Below are 19,411 nucleotides of genomic sequence, written 5' to 3'. Positions count from 1 at the left end.
AATTATTTGTCATATTTATATATCTTCCATTAGTGTGTTCTTGACTTTTAATTTTGCTCGGACCCCGTTACTCACCTCTTGCGGTTATATATATAACTGCATAACCCGTAGCAAAGGCACTTAAGGCATTTACAGCTTTTAAATGTAATTTACAAATGTTAACTGAGGCACTCCCTACCTTTGATTAGCTCACAGAAAACCCTTAACTGGTGCTTTCTTACTACCTGAATTGATAAATCCAGCCGCAACATGTCTTTTATAAAAGTTTAGCAAGGCGTAGTCCTCACTTTAGATAAGCTCAAAAAAAGACCCATCAATGCCAACTACCGGACCTAATCCTGATTGCAGCATTGTTTGTGTTTCTAAAGCACCATTAGCACATTGCAAATCGTTTTTTTTAAACCATTCACAAGACACTTTTAAATAAATCTTAAAAAAGCCTCAATCATTTTAACTGATTATAAATAGCTTACAAATGCATATTCATCTATGAACAATGCTTACTAGGAATCCACTATTTACTACCCCTATTTAATGCTTTAAAGTTGTTCCCTCCCAAAAACCCTTACTAGATTAGTTATTCCATTTATGTCATAACAAGTATAAGTATTATATAAACATATTTAAAGTAAACAAATCATGTTAGACAAAATGAAAAAGGTCATAGTATAAGTATCCTGGTATTTATCAATATATTTTATTCATATAAAAAATTAGCAGAATCAGGGATGCAATAGATCTGTTAATCATAAACTTAACAGCATCAAATGGAAATTCAGAGCTTACTTAAACAACCCATAACTTAGTAACAAAAGTAGTTATGTGCTAATGTCGTCTTTGTCGCATCGTTTGAATAAGCTTCCAATTACTAAAGAACTGATACTGATACACATATGTACAATCATGCCCTTAAAGTCTGACATGCTAACACAGTAGCATTTATTGATGCTAAACCAAAATAAAAACAAATGTTAAAGCTCAGCAAGCCGCACCTATACACAAACATGCACACTGTCCCCTCAAAATCCCCCTTTATCCATGTTGTTCACTTGAGGTGTGCTATTATTATTGGACAAAAGCTGCCATCGGATGTCAAGGACACAACCTCTGTCAAAGTGATTATTCATTTGCTATGCAGGTTCCAGGTATTTTGAGAGGAACGGGGGTAAAACAGTCCAGGTTACAAATGGAGATTGTCATCTTAAAACAACTTAGTTATTAAACATTTTTTCAGCCTGCTTACCAATCACTTTTGACACCATTAATGACTGATTAAAACTTCAAGACCAAAAGATGCATATTGAAATACGTATACACACATTTCTTCAGAGCCTCTGTTCCTCTTTAAGCCTAAGGGAAAGTTTGTCCTGAACAATGTGGAGGTCCATATTCTTGCAGAGCTTCAGGTAGAAGTCCTTCCTGACTGGATGGATTGTCAGCCAGTCAGGGACTAACTCTGCCAACAGCTGGAGGTGTTTCTCCATCTCACCTAGAATAGGGCGACAAAATTGTGAACAAAAAGGAGACCCAGTTAAATAACACGTTTCCCAAGATACTGTTTGATGCACCAGTAGCCTACCAAAAGCTGTGACTATAACAAATACTGAAAATACACATTTACATTATTGCTGTTATTTTATACTAAATACTATAGCCGGTTTAGCTGAAGGAAGAGTCTGACGCACAAGTAGGAATAATCAGCATGCCAAAATCAGCCTCGCTTGTGGTCTTTTAGTTAAACAAGCAATCATCGCCAAGGAAAGTGCTATGATCTGGCAACTTCCCCTTAAAACCGAGGGAAGGCATCCAGGAATACATCAACCCCTGGCCGGCTAAAATAGAGCTTATATATAGAACGGAAGACGGAACGCATAGGGACACGAATCAGCTGTAAGCACGCATATTGTTCTCAAGTCTAATTGTTTGAGTATTTATATTACAGACGTTCTGTAGGAATTTCCCTGATAGTTAACCGTACGTTTTGTGAATGACGAAAAGAATCTCAATAATGTCAAGGAATATATCAAAATCTCAATAATGTCAAGGAATATATTAAAAGTTGGCACATCTCAGTAGCACAATGGTCCCAGACAGTTATTTTTGCAACATGCATGATTGCAGTTGGCCATCATGCCTTGAATGTGTTCCGCCACACACCAGTTGGTATGTAGGCATCCAAACAGTAGGCAGTACCTTGAAGGTTAAAAAATAAAAATAAATACTTAGCCTTTTAAGAGACTGGATCAAAACCTTGTCCATACTGCCACGTTATGTCATTTCTAATTATAAAGGATATTAGAACGAAGTCATGAAAGGCCGATGTTACCAACTGGTGTGAAAAGGCCCGTTCAGAATTGTCCACCAGATTAAATTAATGATCAGATGTTTTGGGAACCTGCATGTTGTTTAACATCGGATAACAGGGCTGTAGGACTCAAGACCTTTTATAGTCTCAGACTAGTTTTATTTTCACTCTGACTTGTCCTAAAAAAAAAAAAAGACAAAAACCGGACCGCCAGTTCAGTTCAGTACTGTGTCAAGCAGACCGAAAACACCCGTCAGGGACCACTGACCGAAATGATCCAGAGTATATATGAACGCGATTCAAAACGGCACCGCAAAGTGACTAAGGATATAGCAGAGTTCATAGGGAGAGTTACACAAAGACTGGAGACCAGGTTTACAGCTTTGGTAAAGACACTGAAAAAAAGAAGAAAATGAAGACACACAGTACAGCACGCCACCACGTATAGGTTTTGGTTGGGCTGCCCTACCGGGGCTAGAAATAGAGTTTTTCGCCACTACTGCTGGCATCTGGTCAAGTTGTACATTCTACATGTTTATTACAAGGACTTTGATCATCATCACAAATACGGTACAACACTGTTCTCAGGGTTACTTGCAGTTTTGTCTTTGGAGAGTGTCGAGTATGATATCAAGTGAAATGGCTAATGATATGGCCTAATTTGATCCCAACAAATAGTGCAAAAAGGATTTAAAAATAGAAGATACTGTGTTTCTAGCATCACACAAATTATAAACCGGTTAGTCAGTGTTCTCGGAGAGGATTTATTTTTCTGTCCCTCTCATTTGGTCTTGACCTGAACCCTAACCTCTTTGGACTCGACAAAGATGGTCTTGACTACAGCTTTGGTTGATAAGGCATATTAGATGCATAGTCTAATTCTTCAATTAATATTTCCAACATTAGTGCAGAGCACCATGGTTTCACAACATAAAAACTGTGGAAATAAAACCTTTAACCAACTGCTCTTTGTGGTGTCGACTTCCAAAGCACAGCCACACCGTCGTGAGCTAATTTAATACAAGATCATCTGAAATAACATTGAAATTCCGATTAGCTTTGGTTATTTGTACTGCACATTTTTGCTATAAAACCCTATGTGTACGCACCTGTGGAGAGGGCAGACCTGTAGCTGGCCACCATGCGGTTACAGGCCATCTCCATGATCAGAGCCGGTTTCCTCTCTGCAACAAACACCGTCCTCAGGATGCAGGCCAGCTCTGTCAGACGGGTCATCATGAGGAGGCGCATCTCCTGGGCCGGGTTCCTCGTCATGGCGGCCTCCAGCTTCTTGGCCTCCTTTGCACGGATCTGACAAACAGACACCTCTTTAAAAAAAAAAAACCTGACTCAAGTGAAAAGACCCGGTGGCTGTGACGCAAACCTCTGCTTTTGGTGCAGAAGTCAAAATTACTGTTCCGACAGCGATACATTGTTTCACCTTCTTCTGCCAAATGTACTTATTTTAAGTCGCTTTGGATGAAAGTGTCTTCTAAATGGTCTGAATGTAAATGTAGAAGTCCTTCACTGACCTGAACCCAGATTCAGGTGTCGACATGATAATAAGGATGTGAAACCAACTGTGTTTCTGCTACATGGCACCTACCCGATCTAGAAGGGCCTGAGACACTCCTTTGAGGTCCCTGGAGGTTGTTGAAGCAGGAGCTACCGGCTCGTTGGTCCCTGTGGTCGGTGATGAGACAGGCTGTGGCTCCTCACCAACAGTGTTTAAGTGAGGAGTCTTTGAGGCTGCACAGGTCAACGCGCTCGCCATCTGGAATGCAAGTATTACATGTTATAGTGGCAGGCTAGGGCTGAAAGATTTGGGGAAATAATCTAATTGCGATCACTTCGACAAATATTGCGATTTAGTATGCGATTTAATTTTAAAGTTCCTTTTGTTATGTATTATTCACTAAACAAGGAATAAATCATTCTGTAGTATGACCAACATAACATTGGAAGCAAGTCAACAAATAAACTGCTCTTTCCTTTAGGCCAAGCCTATGTGTTGAGATGAATCGATGCATGAATTGATATAACCTTTATTTAACTATTGAATTGTAAAAGAAAAATACAAACCTAAAAAAGTACAAACATTTAAAAAAAAAAAATGTGATTTGCATATCGCGTTCTATTATACCAGTCCACGAGTCTTGCTAGACATTACCTGGAATATACAGGATTACAAATATGACATTTGTAATCCTGAATATTTTTTACGCTTTATTTAACAAACGGCACTATATCCTAAACTGAATGCAGATACAGTGCGGGGCAACGGACCATTAAACTACATGTCTTGGCTACAGAACTGCAACATAACGTCTCACATAGCAGTAGTGTACCTTGGGGGTCAGTAGTGAGCGAGCCCTGTTCAGAACCTCCTGAGCGGAGGTGAGTTTCTCCACGTGAGGGGGAGTGGGGAGCTCGTCTGGCACGATGGCGGGCACCATGTCCACTTGGAAGCGAGGGTGCCAGCGAGTGAGTTTGTCCTCTGGCACCAATAGGGCAGGAACCCGTGAAGATAGGAAGGTCTGAAAATATCACAACAGAGATTAATTAGCCAAGAGTTTGAATCTTATGAATGGGTTGAAACGGATATAGCCCATTTCACAAACAATGCATTGATGTGACCTCATATGGTAAAAACGTTATTGCCATCAAAGCTGAAAACATTGCATCTTAAGTGCTGATACATTCAACAGAAACAAACATTGGCAAAAATCGGTATTATTATAGCCATGGGGAACATCTAGGTGTAGTATGTACCTTGTGATGCTCTTTGACGTGGCCCACCAGATTCTGGTGGAAGATGCGTCTTCTCTCCAGGAGGCGAGACGCTGTGAGAAGTGGCCGGGCCTCTTTTTGACCTGAAAGAAGACGCCACGATGAAGACACACTTTACAATGCTACGCTCTGTGAGAAGTTCACATCCACATAAACTAAAAACGTAGTTATACAAGGTTTGGCAGAAGGCATTAGTATACATCCTTACAAATGAAAGCCAATGATTTGGGCTTGACACATCATTGTACACTGAAGATCTCTGGCAATTATGAATGTACACTATAATGTTTCTCAGCTTTAATGATGTCACGCTACCAATGTAGAACAAAGAATGCGTGCAGGATCCAAAACTACACAGCAGTGCAAAGTGCATCCCCACCCGTTACTACCCACAAGTATGTTTGCAGAACACTGCATTGAATGACTTCACTTCCATAAAATATAACTGTGGTCAAACAAAGCCCATCATAGCATTGTTTCCTTGAAAGCCCCATTACAGCAAATGTTCAATAGAGCAAGCAAATGTTACAAGGTCTCCTTCTCACCTGTATTTATGACAGGCTCCAGGGTCAGCTGATAGCTTCCCTTCTTGATATTGGAATTGAAAGTTGGGATGTTTCTTTCCTGCCTGAACGTATAGGCGCCAGGAAAAACTGTTTTCATCTGTCCCAGGTGACTCTGCTCAAAACACCTGTAGAGCAGAGAAACAGGAAAGGTCCATAACCAGATACACAGACACAAAGAACAACATGAGGTGCAACACCAAAGAACACTTACTTATGCATCATATCCCGAACCCCTTGCTGGACCTTGGCGAAAGTCACCGTTTCATTGCGGTTGTAGAGCATTCCAACAATGGTGTCTGCACTTCTAAACATCTCAGCCAGGAGCTTGTACTGGTACGGTAGTGTAAGGCCGGGGGTTTCATCCTGGGCCAGCGTGTGGTAGCGCTGGTAGGCTGGCAGATTGCTGTAGAATAAAACAAAAAGCATAATCACGCAAATGTCCAATACTGAGGTGTTTTGTTGCATTTTACATCCATTCAACCCAACATGTTTACCCTTTACTCACCTATCCTGAGCTTCAGTGTTCCCAGCGTCCGTCTTCCCCCCCTTTTCCTGAGATGTATTTTTGGAAGTATTTGTTGACTTAGCAGATAGTTCTTTGGCTCGAACCACCCTCTTCTTCAAGGCAGCAATGTCAATGCAAACTGGTGGCGTTTTAGAAGAAGCGTCTTCGTCCTCTGCCACCGGGGTCGTCTTCGTGGAGGAGATGCTGGGAAGATTCTCAGCCCGTCTTCTGATAGTCTCGAGGCGTGATTTGAGAGCCACCAGGTCTTCTTTGGACATGGCCTGTGATAGCAAAAAAGGAAGAATGTATCTTGCCAGCTTTTTTGTTATTCATGCATACATATACATTCATATCCAACTTAAACCTCTGTAGAGGGATTTGGCCCGAAGCTTACCTTACTGTCGAGACTGCCTGCATGTTGTCTGGAGGAGATCCTTGCTGCCGGGATATTCAGCTCCACTCCTTCGGATACATGAACCAGTGCTGCCGCTGGAGCCAGGTCGTCTGCACGGCATTTTTCAGTAGCCTAGAGAAACGGAGTACAATCAATGCAAAAAATCATAAAAAGGTTTTATTACTATTGTATACGTACTGCAACATTATAATTTAAATGTGGGAAGTTGTAATAATTTAGCAGACGTAATTGACGCCGAAGATAACAAGCAGTAAATGTTCCAGAAGTCCATACCTCTTCATTTTTTGGGAGTATCAATCTTTTTCTGGCCGTTTGCCTCTCCGTCTTTCGATCTTCTTGTGCGCCTTTGCTCACATCCAGCTGTCTTCTCTTCTTCGCAGTGCTGTGGTCCTGTGCAGCCGACGTTACGCCCAGGTCCTCGTCCACCGAGGTCCGCTTGGGGGTGACGGGACTCGGAGGGGTCTTCCTCTGGCCATTAGGGTCAGACCAGTGATCGGTCTCCTCTCCAACCACCTCTGTGGCAGCAACGATATTCCTGACAAAGTCCCGGTGTATGGACTTTGAACAACTCGAAGAAAGTGGCGTCGAGCAGACCGTGGATGGCATAAACACTTTACCGGACAGGCCATTGTCCCCCGACACGCTGCTGGTTCTTGGTCCCTTTCGGCGCGTCGCTTCTTCAGCGCTGCTCTTCTTCTTCTGCGGGAAAAACGCCGTAACGCGAAGCTGCGCCATTGTGCCGAAGACGAATTAATGTAAAGATCTCGGCGATATATGTTCACTAGAGTTGTTGTGGTACGCAGCGTTGTTTATATAGACCGCACCGAAACAGCAGCACCGGAAATGGAGGAACTGCCGCGAAAGAGTGTTACTATTCTGCCCCTGATTGGCTAGAGACGAGTGACGTAGAAGAATACGACGGAAGTAAAATTTGAAACCACCCTCCAGAGTGAAAAACATAAAAACGCTCTGCCGTAGCGTTTCCGTCTACACTGCCAGCGCAAAACTCTGCTCAGTCAGATCTGCTCACGTCGCGTACGCCTTTACGTCACATACATGCCGCAGTACAGAATAGAATAGAATAGAAAGCTTTATTGTCACTATACAACGTACAACGAAATGCAATGAGCAGCTCCTTAAAAGCATAGATAGTTATCGAATCTATAATATATAATAATATACAAAAGCAATATATAATAAAAATAAATAGAAATTTAAATACACAGTAAAACTTAAACACAGGGAAATAAACAAACATGTTGGATTATTTCCATGCGTCGGACGGTCAAGATGCTCTGGCAGCTCTAATAAATTTACAGGAGTCTTTCCACGAAATGTACAGGATATGTACAGATAATATTACTGAACAGAGAAGGATCTGTAATTATGTTTTGGTTTTCGCGGCGCAGATAAGAGAAGGAAGTTTCTACGCATGCGCTCAGACATGGTGGTGTTGTGTGAGTGTATCACAGCACCATCTAGCCGCCTGACATGCATACCCAATTGAATTCCACACACCTTTGCGTCACCGTATGCACGCAGATTTCCTCCCGAAAACGCTCGTCTAGACGCGGAATAAAAAGTGAAGACGCGACGCCACTTTTGCGTCTTCTGTTCAGACCGTCATCATGTAAACGTAGCCTTAGTGATCCCTTTAACAATAGCTCTATGCCTTTAACCCTAGTATAACTTTAGTTTATTTATTGGTAATCCTTTAACTTTATTATAACTTTAGTTTATTTACTAGTAATCCGTTTAACGTAGTAAATGTACCCAGGCCCGTTTTGGGAATTTTCCCAAATTTTGGAAACAATATATCTTATATATAAATGCATCCCTACACCTATAGGTGACCAATCCATAATGAAATTATTGATTTAATATCATTAATTATTTTTAAGTAGTTAGAATACTAAGATTCATTAGAAAGGATAGATACCTGTATAACATCTTACAACATAGTTTTATACATTCCTGATGTGTGAGTAGCACTATGATTCAGGAGCTTTCTCCAGAGTTAAAAAAAACTTTACTAGAGAGTTCATAAAAACCTCCACAGCATGTCTCACTGCTTTGGTGCGGTCGAAATTCAGACAGAAGTTTCAAAATATTGCTTGATTGATTTCAAGGCCTGTGGGAAATCACATGAGATTATCAAATACTGCATAAACAGGTTTTCAAATACTGTATAACTGAATGACTGGAAAGAAATACAGGAGATTAACCGTGGGAGACAGGGGAATAATGTCTCAGACACTCATGGATAGTATGGGGGGTGGAAATTCCTTAAGAAAGATTGGAGATAAACTGTTACTGCTATATATATATATATATATATATATATATATATATATATATATATATATATATATATATATATATATATAAATGTTAGGTCTTTGTCCTTACTTTCACTCTTCAACTTGTACCTCAATTAAAGATTGCTGTGTGTGTGTGTGTTATACTGCTTATATACTATTTCCATACAAGATCAAATCAGTAGCCCTATCTATATAATTCACAAATCATATCAACCCTTTTTTTTTTAACATATTAATCAACTTATCTGTCGGTTTAGATTACCTATAACAAAGCATAATGAGGTGATGACAAAGAGTATGCGGTTTCTATCACAATAATGCTTTTGAGCTATTAGTCTGTAAATGTAAGGTTTAAGCCAGCCTCGGTTTCCAGACTCTTGTGACTGGAGGAATTAGGACAAATCCCTTTAAAGTGTGTGGTGAACCCTGAGCTGGTCAGGCAGATTGGTCTTGACATGAGCTCAACAGGCAGCTTGATGAACCAGTGACTGTAACCACAAATCTGAATGCAAATAGAGGTGAGGGAACTACACCTTTTTCGACTTTTATGACCTATAAACGTTGTTATAATGATTTATAGTCATGTTTAACCATACTAAAGTGTCAAATAAGGACGTACATACATTTAGACGTATTCCCTGCTGACCGTCTGGGGTGGCTGTGCAGAGCGCTAAACACTAGGGACGCCGGTCACGATTCACTTGTTCAAATTTCCGGGATTTATCTACGTAGAACAATCCGGATTTTCCATGTATGGTGCAACATTCTCTTCCGGAAGGTAACCAATCACAACGGAGTGGGGTCGGCAGGAGGGGGGCGAGGGCGCGGAGGAGGACGAAGCCGAGTGTTGACAGAGAATGCTGAAAGCGCCCAGAGGAGAGGAAGAGTTTCCCTAAAACTACGTAGTTTTTTGTGCTGTGATTCGTGTCAGGTTGCTCTATAGGAGTCATAAATAAGAAATTAAGACCAGAAAAGTAGTATAATAGGAAATTTTTAAGGTATTCACTGCAGAATATGCGGATTAATTCAAACATGCAAGATCTGTATGTTATTTAATGAACCCTGACATTACATGACTGATTGGGGAACTGCCTGGCAGGGCCATCATCACCTATAGATAAGGGATCCGATGAGTGAAAGATAATAAAACAACAACTAGGAGGTTTGTTGAGAGCAGGACCAATAGTGACTGTTTGTATTTGTACAAATATTTAAATAAAAGTATTGCATATTGGCAAGATTTAAGACCTTTTTGTGATATTTCTGTCATTTGTTAGAAATTCCAGCAAGTCAGCAAGTGAGTAAATTGCTTAAAAGTTTCAGTTAAAACAATTGGGATTATTATATTGTGAAATGCATTGTGGGTTGTAAGCGACATAACAACGAATTCTGCTGAAGTAGTAGTACTACAACCCTTAATAATTTGTAACCCAATATAGTTTTTTAAAACATTGACAGTGGATGCCCTGACTAACCTTTAATTATTTGAGTCCTGTAACATCCTACATTGGACGTGATGACACTGTTTAAAAGCACACACAACTCTCTAATTGTTTCCACTCAGTTTTAGCAACAAGTCTATAGTTGAGGGAAGCATTGAGGGACTGACTTGTGAGTTTATATAGGACTACATGTTGGATGGCATGGAGGTGGAGGGTTGTGGGGCCCTAGACCCTGACCCAGTTAACACATGGCTTTCATCGAAGATCCTCATGTTATTACCTCAGATGGCTTGTTATAATTATCTTTTGTTGTGGTCAGGTTGATTCTTTTCACTTGCACCAACCATTTGTACCTCCTCTGTCATCACTATTGTATTAGAATATAATGCAATATAATAGGTCTTTATTGCATAAGACTGGATTTACTTACATATAAGTGTGCAGATCCAGACTTATATGCTCCTGCAGAAGCCACAAGTTAAAGAAGTAAAACATCTATTTTTTTTTAGAAAAAGGTGTTTTATTCGCGATGTCTTTGAAACCACACTACCCATAATCCTAAAATGTTACACGACTGGTGATGATTGGATGAGTTTGCTGTTAACAGGAAACGTTTACAGCATCCTCGAAAGTCAAGCGGTAATTGACTGCTGCCACTGAACTCGATCGCTTACTACAGCAACCATTATTTCCCTTAGACTAATGGAAAGTTAGAGTTGTTGTAAGAGATGTAGAGGAAATGAGCTCTACATGTTGAAAAATATGTTCATATAGAATATATGATAAAATAATTAAGTAAAAACATAGCTGCGAGCAGCAATGTGGGGGTCAAGCAGAATAGGACTCCATAAACAAATTTTGCCGGACAGACGTAATCGGCTAGGTAGCTAAATGATGACCGTCTCAGTAATTAGTAATAACGACAGCTGGTGGAAGGAACTACAGCATTATTACGCGTCAATGGTAACAAAATGGAAAAATGAACCCACCTAGTGGTAGGGGCGCATTATCGTCTGCCTGACCGAACAAATCACACAAATACATAGCAGTATTCGGAATAATATCCCTAACAGAGACACAATGTAAACAAGCATCCGTTCTGGAGGTGGTTCATGAAGCATCTAATCCAGTAAGAATTGCAGTTTATATGGTAAGTGGGCGGAATGGTAAATAAAGTCATTGTTACATTCTACATGCAGTACCGCTTGTCGCAACACGAGCGCAGTGTCTACCCTTTAATGAGCGCTGTTCAGCGCAACTAACATTGATATAAATGAAGGAGGGTTCTGATTGTATGCTGTATGTCAGATTGACGTGATGATTTTTTAATATGATTGATATGTTATCAGTTTTATATAACACCGTATATGATGACCATGATAAAATGCATATGATTAGATATAATTTTACTGACAATGAAAGCTATTGGCAAATGGTTATGACAATGAAAATACATTGAAGTTGCTGGAATAGAGGACTGGAATAGACTTCCTGCTAACAACGCACCCCTTAAAGTCAAATGTCACCAAATTATTTGGGCATCATCAGGATAGGGTCATAAGACACTTTATGAAGGCCTTGCAGAGGAATGAGCTCACTTCCTGTTTGACGTCCCCCTGAGGTCATAGGTCAAATTGTTAAGATGTCCGCAGAATGATGTCATGAGTCTATGTATCAAGTTTGGCTATGATATGTTAAAGAGATGCTGAGAACAGGCTTACTTCCTGTTTGGCGGCTTTGCCGTCAAGTTTGATTGGCTGTCACGGCCATACTGTTTTGAATTTGAAAAAGCTGTTTAACACATTTGTTCAGCTTGGTCTGAAGATCATATATGGCAAGTTTTATGATGATTGGACATAATTTGTGGCCTGTGGATATGCACTATTGATTTTGACAACTTTCAAAATGGCGGCCAAATTCTGTTGCCATGGGAGATATTTTATAAGCTATATGGGGCCGTCTGACAGTATCACCAGACATTGAAAATAAGTTTGAAGAACTGTGAAGAGAGAGGAGTTAAAATACATCTTCGTTAATTACAGCGCCCCCTAAAGGTCAAAGGTCACCGAATTTAATGAGTGTCCCCATGATGATGTCATGGGTCTATGTGACAACTTTGGTTATGATATGTCAAAGGGCTGCTGAGAAATTGGCTTACTTGCTGATTGGCGTCTTCGCGGTCGAATTTGATTGGCTGTAGCGGCCAAACGGTTTTGAATTTGAAAAATCGATTCAATGTTTTTTGTCAAGCATGGCCTGAAGATCATCTGTGCCAAGTTCAGAGAAGATTGGGCAAGATTTGTGATAGGAGATACATTTTGAAGGTTTTTGACATAAACCAAGATGGCGGAAAATCCATCATAGCGCAAAAAAAACTTGGCTTGGCCCAAGGAATCCAATGATGCCTTGCTTGTGAATATTGGATGAATGGGTCAAAAGTTATAAACATGAATGTTTGTCCAACTTTGAACTGTTGGTGGCGCTAGAGCTCATAAGCTAGTGACCACAAACTTGGATCATGAGATAATGGGACTGTCCTGAATCAGTTTGCCAAATTTCACAACTTTTCACCATGGCGTTCTATGGGCTGCCATGGACTCCCATTGAAGGATAATAATAGGAAAATGTACGAAAACAATAGGTTGTCTCACAGCTAATAATAGGAAAATGTATGAAAACAATAGGTTGTCTCGCATGATATAGCACTAGCAGTGCTTTTTAGTAATTTTGGTAGCATAAAAGCTAGGAATACATAATGTTGAATGAATAGGTACCTGGAATTCGAGAAAGTCACAGGTATTAAAACAAGTAACTTTATTACGCAGTGATTGCAGTCAGGATCAAAGGAACGTACCATGTCGATGACAACGCTATACACTATATGAAACACTATACATACACACACACACACACAAATACACACACACATACACACAGAATAAAATTATTTGGTTGGAACCATTGTGAAAAGGTTTGCAATGGTTTATGGGATGAGTTGTTCCTTCAGTCGTTCACAAAAATAATGTACACAGTCCACAGTGTACCTTTGCCTTTTCTTCTGTTTCCCAAATACTTTTTTGCCCCGAATCAAACGTTTTATGGTCAGGACTACCTTGACGAACGATTGGCTTGGACAGCTTGGACGAACGACTATGGCCTATCTGGACAAACTGCATGTAGTGTAGGAATGCCATTGCTGCATTTAGCCTACTGACTGTTACAAGACTGTACAAATAGATTTCAATAGTCAACCCTCTTTTTGTTTTGTTTAAATATGAAAAATTGTTTGCAGTTAGTTTGATTTAGTTACAGAGACATCTATTTATTTCCCCATTCGCAACAATCTAAATAAAAGAATGGATTTTGTGGTATTCTGATCTACTCTAATCCATTCTGAGCTAACCTAAAAAAAAAAGGCACTTTCAGAAGAAATAATTTCTTCATTAGGCCTACTTTTTGTAAGAGTTAGGATAGGATTAAAGATGTATAAGCACCTCAATCTTATCACCTTGAAGTTTCCAAGGCCCTTCTGATTCATAACTTTTTAAACACTCCCACGCCCTGAACCACTCCTTCGTATCCATGGACCACTCCCACGTCCTGAACCACTCCTTCCTATCCATGGACCACTCCCATGCCCTGAACCACTCCTTCCTATCCATGGAGCACTCCCACGTCCTGAACCACTCCTTCCTATCCATGGACCACTCCCATGCCCTGAACCACTCCTTCCTATCCATGGACCACTCCCATGCCCTGAACCACTCCTTCTTATCCATGGAACACTCCCACGTCCTAAACCTCTCCTTCTCATCCATCCATGGACCACTCCAACGTCCTGAACCTCTCCTTCTTATCCGTCCATGTACCATTCCCACGTGGGCTACTTTCGAGTCCAGGCGCGTTGTTAGACCTGGGCATTCAAGGCTATAGCCCCGGATCTTTTGGGAATAGCCCCGGATTTCTGTAACGTCAAATTTAAAATAAAAAAACGTACCGTAAAACTGAACTCAACAGGGTAATATTTTGGATAGGCGTCTATACGGAACAGGCCTTTAATTCCTTTCGAACAAAACTCTTGCTCAGGAAAGATGAGAAATACTATCAAATGTATTATGTAAACCAGCATGAATATTACCGCCCATGTGTAAACATTAACAGGCTATCGAGTAACACATGCACGCATGGACACATGGCTTTATTTGGCTATAGCAGGCTATTCTAATGTCTAATTTTGGCTGCTGGTGTATTTGGTGCACATTCCTATCCTTAACGTAAACATTAACCTACTCCCCACTTGAGTAAGACATGACGATTGGTCTTTACTTTCCCTCTCAAACTACGATACAATTTCATGTTCATCAGCCTGGTTTTCAAATCGGAGAAACCCCTGAACCCCCGTTTTAAAAGGACTCTTCTCTTCTGGGCTACAGCCCCGAATGTTGTCAATTGCTAGCGACGCTCCTGTGGGAGTCCTAGGATATAACTCTTTAGCAGCTCCGCTGAGCCCAGCATGGGGAAACCCCATTATAATATAGGATATAACTCTATAGCAGCTACACTGAGCCCAGCATGGGGAAACCCCATTATAATATAGGATGTAACCATATAGCAGCTCAACTGAGCCCACCATGGGGAAACCCCTTTATTATATAGGATATTTAACAATTATTCGCCGAAGGCAAAGTGAATAGTGGGGAATAGGAGCCTGAGGTGAATAATTGTTTTAGTAGCCTATATACTACACTTGAACACTCCAAAAATAAACAAGATAACACTTTTTGCCGGGATTTATTTGTTTTTATCAGCAAACAAAGCGGGACGTTTTGCGATGAAAACTATATCCCAAGTTTGAGATCTCAATCATGGGATATTGCACAATATCCTGAGATAGCGAACCAATCAAATTGCGCCATTTTAGGAGGTTCACTTGTAAAAAAAATAGTTTACCATGTGTTTTTATGCCTGTGTTTCAAAACCTTTTTAACATCCTATTCCAGCTCAGTACATACGGAAATAAATGTTATACATTGAGTAGGTCCAGGTTCCATTTATTAAATAGTACATCTACTCAATTAAAGGACAATTTCACCGGTGGAAACATGAATATGTTTTGAAATTGGGTCCTATATGTAGTCGAATAATAAAATAAATTTCTAATTTGGTGCCGTCTTGACCGAGAAAACGCAGAAAGTGACTTTTTGGCGCTTGTGGATTGAAGATAACAACTCCCACCATGCACCACGATGCACAGCTTCGCAGGCCACTCCCGCTGATCTCCGCCTATCCGAGACCTCGCGGTTCTATCTATCAAGCTGATACCGCAAGACAGCTTGAAAATCAATTCACACATTTTTAGTGAAGAGTATTAGTTGGTGAACTCATTAGTGAATTACTCATTTGTGTTTCTTTCGAAATGGGGAACTTTTGCATGGTGCCGGGATGTTCAAGCAGGACAAGGAAAGGACAAGCAGTAAGTTTTCATCTCCTACCTAGAGATTTGGAGCGTTGCAAACAGTGGCTTTTTTCATCCAAAGTTTGGAGAAGACACAGCCATTGGAAGCTGTAAAACAAAAGAAGGTTTGCAGTCTCCATTTCAAGCCGGACGACTTTGAATTCAATGTCCTGGGAATGAAGAGAGCCACCCTTTTGAACACCGCAATTCCGTCGATATTTACCTTTCCATATGACGACGAACAGCCTGGGATGTCTGCAACTAGCAGCGCTAAACTCATTTGCCTGGAGGTAAGACTCACTCGACTATATTACTGATAATGCTAACACACACTGACGTTCGTTTGCAGTAAAGCACCACATCTCAGGAGTTGTGCTGCCTCCTTTCGCATGTTTTTGTCGCATGTTGTTCTAATGGGCAGGTGTAGCAACCGATTTGGTTCCCCCCCAGTTCCTGCTCCCCTTTACGCTGATTTACTGATGAGCCGTGCCTAGTTGCTATGTTACCGTACGTACTTACGAAAGAAACGCAGATCGAAAACCGCTGGATGTACGGAGAGCAAAATGGGACAAACCTCACACCAGGCTGTGCGGCAGTAGTCTGCTGCGTTGATTTTAGCTTCACAACACAACTATAAATGTGTAGGCTACTGTTATGTCATTTATTACATTAAAGCAATAAATCATGAAGGTATTTTTTAGACCATTCATTGTCAATCTTTGCAAAGGAATAGGATTAAAGGACAAAAATAGGGGAAACAGTCTCCATCAATGATGTATTAATTACGGCTGGGCAACGATTACAAGTTTTAATCGCATAGTATGGTGAGTCAACTCGCGATAAATCACACTTTTATCCACTCCAATTGAAGTTGAATGAGATTATCAAATGGAATGACACATTATCATTTATACCAAATGTACCTAATAAGCAATAACTAGGCCAAGTGATCTTGAGGGATTTGTATTGACTCACCCAGTGTGGGTTGAATATGAAGCCATGAGCCGTCTCTTTTGTAGTTCAGTAGATCAGTATACATGAGTTTGTCTATTTTCACGAATCCGCAGCATAAACATAAATTCATGTGACAAACACGTTTCCCAGATCATGTACAGCCTTGCCACCATAATTTATACACTTCGCGCCCATCGGAATTGGTTAGACGCCCTCTTCAATTAGGCTACAATTACAGTATATAGACACTACGATTATATTATTATATTGCCTTTATCGGACAAAACAGACAAGAGCAGAGTCCAACCAAGATTTCAGAGTCCTTTCTTTATTAGTTCCAAAGAAATGCATGATTTATAAGATTTTAAAATAACTAAGCAGAATGCCTATTCATTCATGAATTCACCCAAATCAATGATCCATTCACCGAACACTTAACAAAATATTGTTTACGGAAAGCTGAGGTAGGCCTACCCATTATCTATTATCTGTTGCACGACATGCCTATAAAATTAGCTATAGGCCTACATGATTCATTGAGTTCATGAGTCATTGTGATGATCGACAATTTAAACTGTTGCATACACACAATAACAATTCAACAACAAAGCATGGTATTTATTCATTCAACATTATAAACAAATCAACAGATCCTCAGATCTGATATATTACAAATGCAATTAACTAATTTACATTAAAAAGAATGACTAACAACACTGAATTAAAGAACAGAAGATCAAAACAATAGGGAAATCTCGTTTTCGCGTGCAATCTCACGCAACTCGTCAATCATTTTGTACCACTTGGCTTTCCGTAGATCCTGTGGGCGGAGTCATTTAACATGGCATTTCAAGGGGGAACAGGAATTCCAATGGAGAACCAAATTGGGTGTCTGACCGGCGACTCTAAAACTCGACTCCTCAGCAGTGAATAAGCAAAGTTGGCAATGTAACGTTAGATAGACTAGCTACATTCTATATACGTTTGCTGTTATCTATGTTTTACGATGTTTCACGTGTGTTAGTTACTACTTACTTACTTACTTACTAAATGTTATTACATTTTTTATTCAACGTATCGCATTTCAGACTCAAACGACGTCTGCTGTCGCTTTGTTCTCGTCGCCAGAAGATGAGGAACACCAGTCAGCACCAATGAGGTCAACACAAGTCAAGAATCCTCCCTCTGGCCAAGCAGTTTGTAAGTTTGTACAGCATATTGTCCTCTAATGGAATTATAAAAGTATATGTAATTTGTGGAATTCAACATTGAAAATAAAATTACTAATTTAAATATCTTTCACAGGTCTGTCGTAAACCACATGTGGTTTACCTGTGCCACAAGTAAGGTGACGTAGAGGTAAGGAAGAAAAAGCTGCAATAAAGCTTCTATCCGATTTTGTTTATTTTTTTTGTAATAGTATTATTGAGAATCTTTTCTTTCACCCAGGCACTGCAAAACAGGTGGAAGTTCATTCCACACCATGCTTGCAATGAACACGAATGGACAGATGGTGACGGAAAACGGAATCGGTGTGACCACGCTCCTCTTACCGCTCATGAGCAGAAGAAGAGGATTGAGAAGGACTCAGTGGCAATTCAGGACCTGTCGTCGCTGGTCCTAGACAAAAGGCTTTTGAAAGACTTTGAGAAGATGGCCCTCTTCAAACATACCGTGGTGAAGTTAGTTTGTTGTTGGATATTCGACGGATATTCGGATAATCATTTTCTATGGAAAATTGCTTTTTGCTCAATAGCTTCCGAGTTATGGGACCCATACACTCCAGACCAATGCAGACCTGTCCTGCTATGTGGTACTAACGAGACACACCTCACTAAAAATGCATATTTTGCACCTCCCTTTTTTTTCAAAAATTTTAAGAATCCCATTCATTTCCAATGGAAAATAGCTTTTTGCTCAATAGCTTCCGAGATCTGGGACCCAGACACCCCAGACCAATGCAGACCTGTCCTGCTTCGTGGTACTAACAAGACACACCTCATTAAAAATTCCAATTTTGCACCTCCCATTTTTTAAAAAATATTTTAAGAGTCACATTAATTTCCTATGGAAAATTGCTTTTTGCTCAATAGCTTCCGAGATATGACCCAGCCACCCCAACCCACTATTAAGACTTCACTGGTTACCTATCAAATTTAGAATGGATTTTCAAGTTTTGCTTTTTGTTTAAAGCCCTTAATGGGATGGCACCCCATTATTAAGCTACCTACCAAGTCCTTACTGTCATTCTCGGCCTCTTAGATCTTCCTCTCAGCAACCATTAGGCTGTCCCAAACTCTTGCCTAGAAACCAAAGCTGATAGGGCTTTCTTTGCTGCCCCCCACCTCTGGAATAACCTCCCTATACATATAAAATCCTCCTCCACAATCAGTAGTTTTAAGTGTAATTTAACCTCTTAAACCCGAGCTGCGCCAACGTGTGTTGTAAACAGCACCATCATGCTCCAACATGTCCATGGTGCATACCCACGTAACGGGAAGAAGCTCGGCTAAAAGCCCATGATAACCATTTTTACCTAAACAAAACACAATTCACCAAGCACCAAGCAACTAAATGAGCCCGTAGCAAAACACGCAAAACGTGCATGCGCGCATACTGGCCGCCGCCGATTTCGCTACTTCATGCCACCCACACAAA

General features: G+C 40.4%; 1 protein-coding gene and 1 long non-coding RNA gene across 2 annotated transcripts; one reads left to right on the top strand and one right to left on the bottom strand.

The window, feature by feature from the left end:
- Nucleotides 1–678: 678 nt before the first annotated feature.
- On the bottom strand, nucleotides 679–7,810 carry cdt1 (chromatin licensing and DNA replication factor 1). Its single transcript, XM_079730989.1, has 10 exons — nucleotides 6,855–7,810; nucleotides 6,561–6,692; nucleotides 6,167–6,447; nucleotides 5,873–6,064; nucleotides 5,641–5,786; nucleotides 5,078–5,178; nucleotides 4,654–4,842; nucleotides 3,912–4,079; nucleotides 3,415–3,616; nucleotides 679–1,489 (listed from the first exon to the last, which is right to left on the bottom strand). Exons 1-10 carry the CDS (start codon nucleotides 7,314–7,316, stop codon nucleotides 1,326–1,328), a joined length of 2,037 nt encoding a protein of 678 aa, XP_079587115.1. The 5' UTR covers nucleotides 7,317–7,810; the 3' UTR covers nucleotides 679–1,325.
- Nucleotides 7,811–17,888: 10,078 nt separating this feature from the next.
- On the top strand, nucleotides 17,889–18,405 carry LOC307092011. Its single transcript, XR_013812781.1, has 3 exons — nucleotides 17,889–17,953; nucleotides 18,059–18,112; nucleotides 18,203–18,405. It is a non-coding gene; the product is annotated as an uncharacterized lncRNA (long non-coding RNA).
- The last annotated feature ends 1,006 nt before the right edge of the window (nucleotides 18,406–19,411 follow it).

This window comes from Pollachius pollachius (assembly GCF_949987615.1).
Source record: "Pollachius pollachius genome assembly, chromosome: 2".
Lineage (NCBI taxonomy): Eukaryota > Metazoa > Chordata > Actinopteri > Gadiformes > Gadidae > Pollachius > Pollachius pollachius.
This window is presented reverse-complemented; position numbering and strand designations above follow the sequence as displayed.

What these genes read in the sequence shown, in the direction of transcription:
- cdt1 (XM_079730989.1), bottom strand. Translation starts at nt 7,316, where the DNA reads ATGGCGCAGCTTCGCGTTACGGCGTTTTTCCCGCAGAAGAAGAAGAGC. An exon ending in TACTCCCAAAAAATGAAGAG is followed by an intron (nt 6,693 to 6,854) that starts GTATGGACTTCT and finishes CCGTTTCTCTAG; the next exon opens with GCTACTGAAAAATGCCGTGC. An exon ending in GCTCACTACTGACCCCCAAG is followed by an intron (nt 4,080 to 4,653) that starts GTACACTACTGC and finishes CTTGCATTCCAG; the next exon opens with ATGGCGAGCGCGTTGACCTG.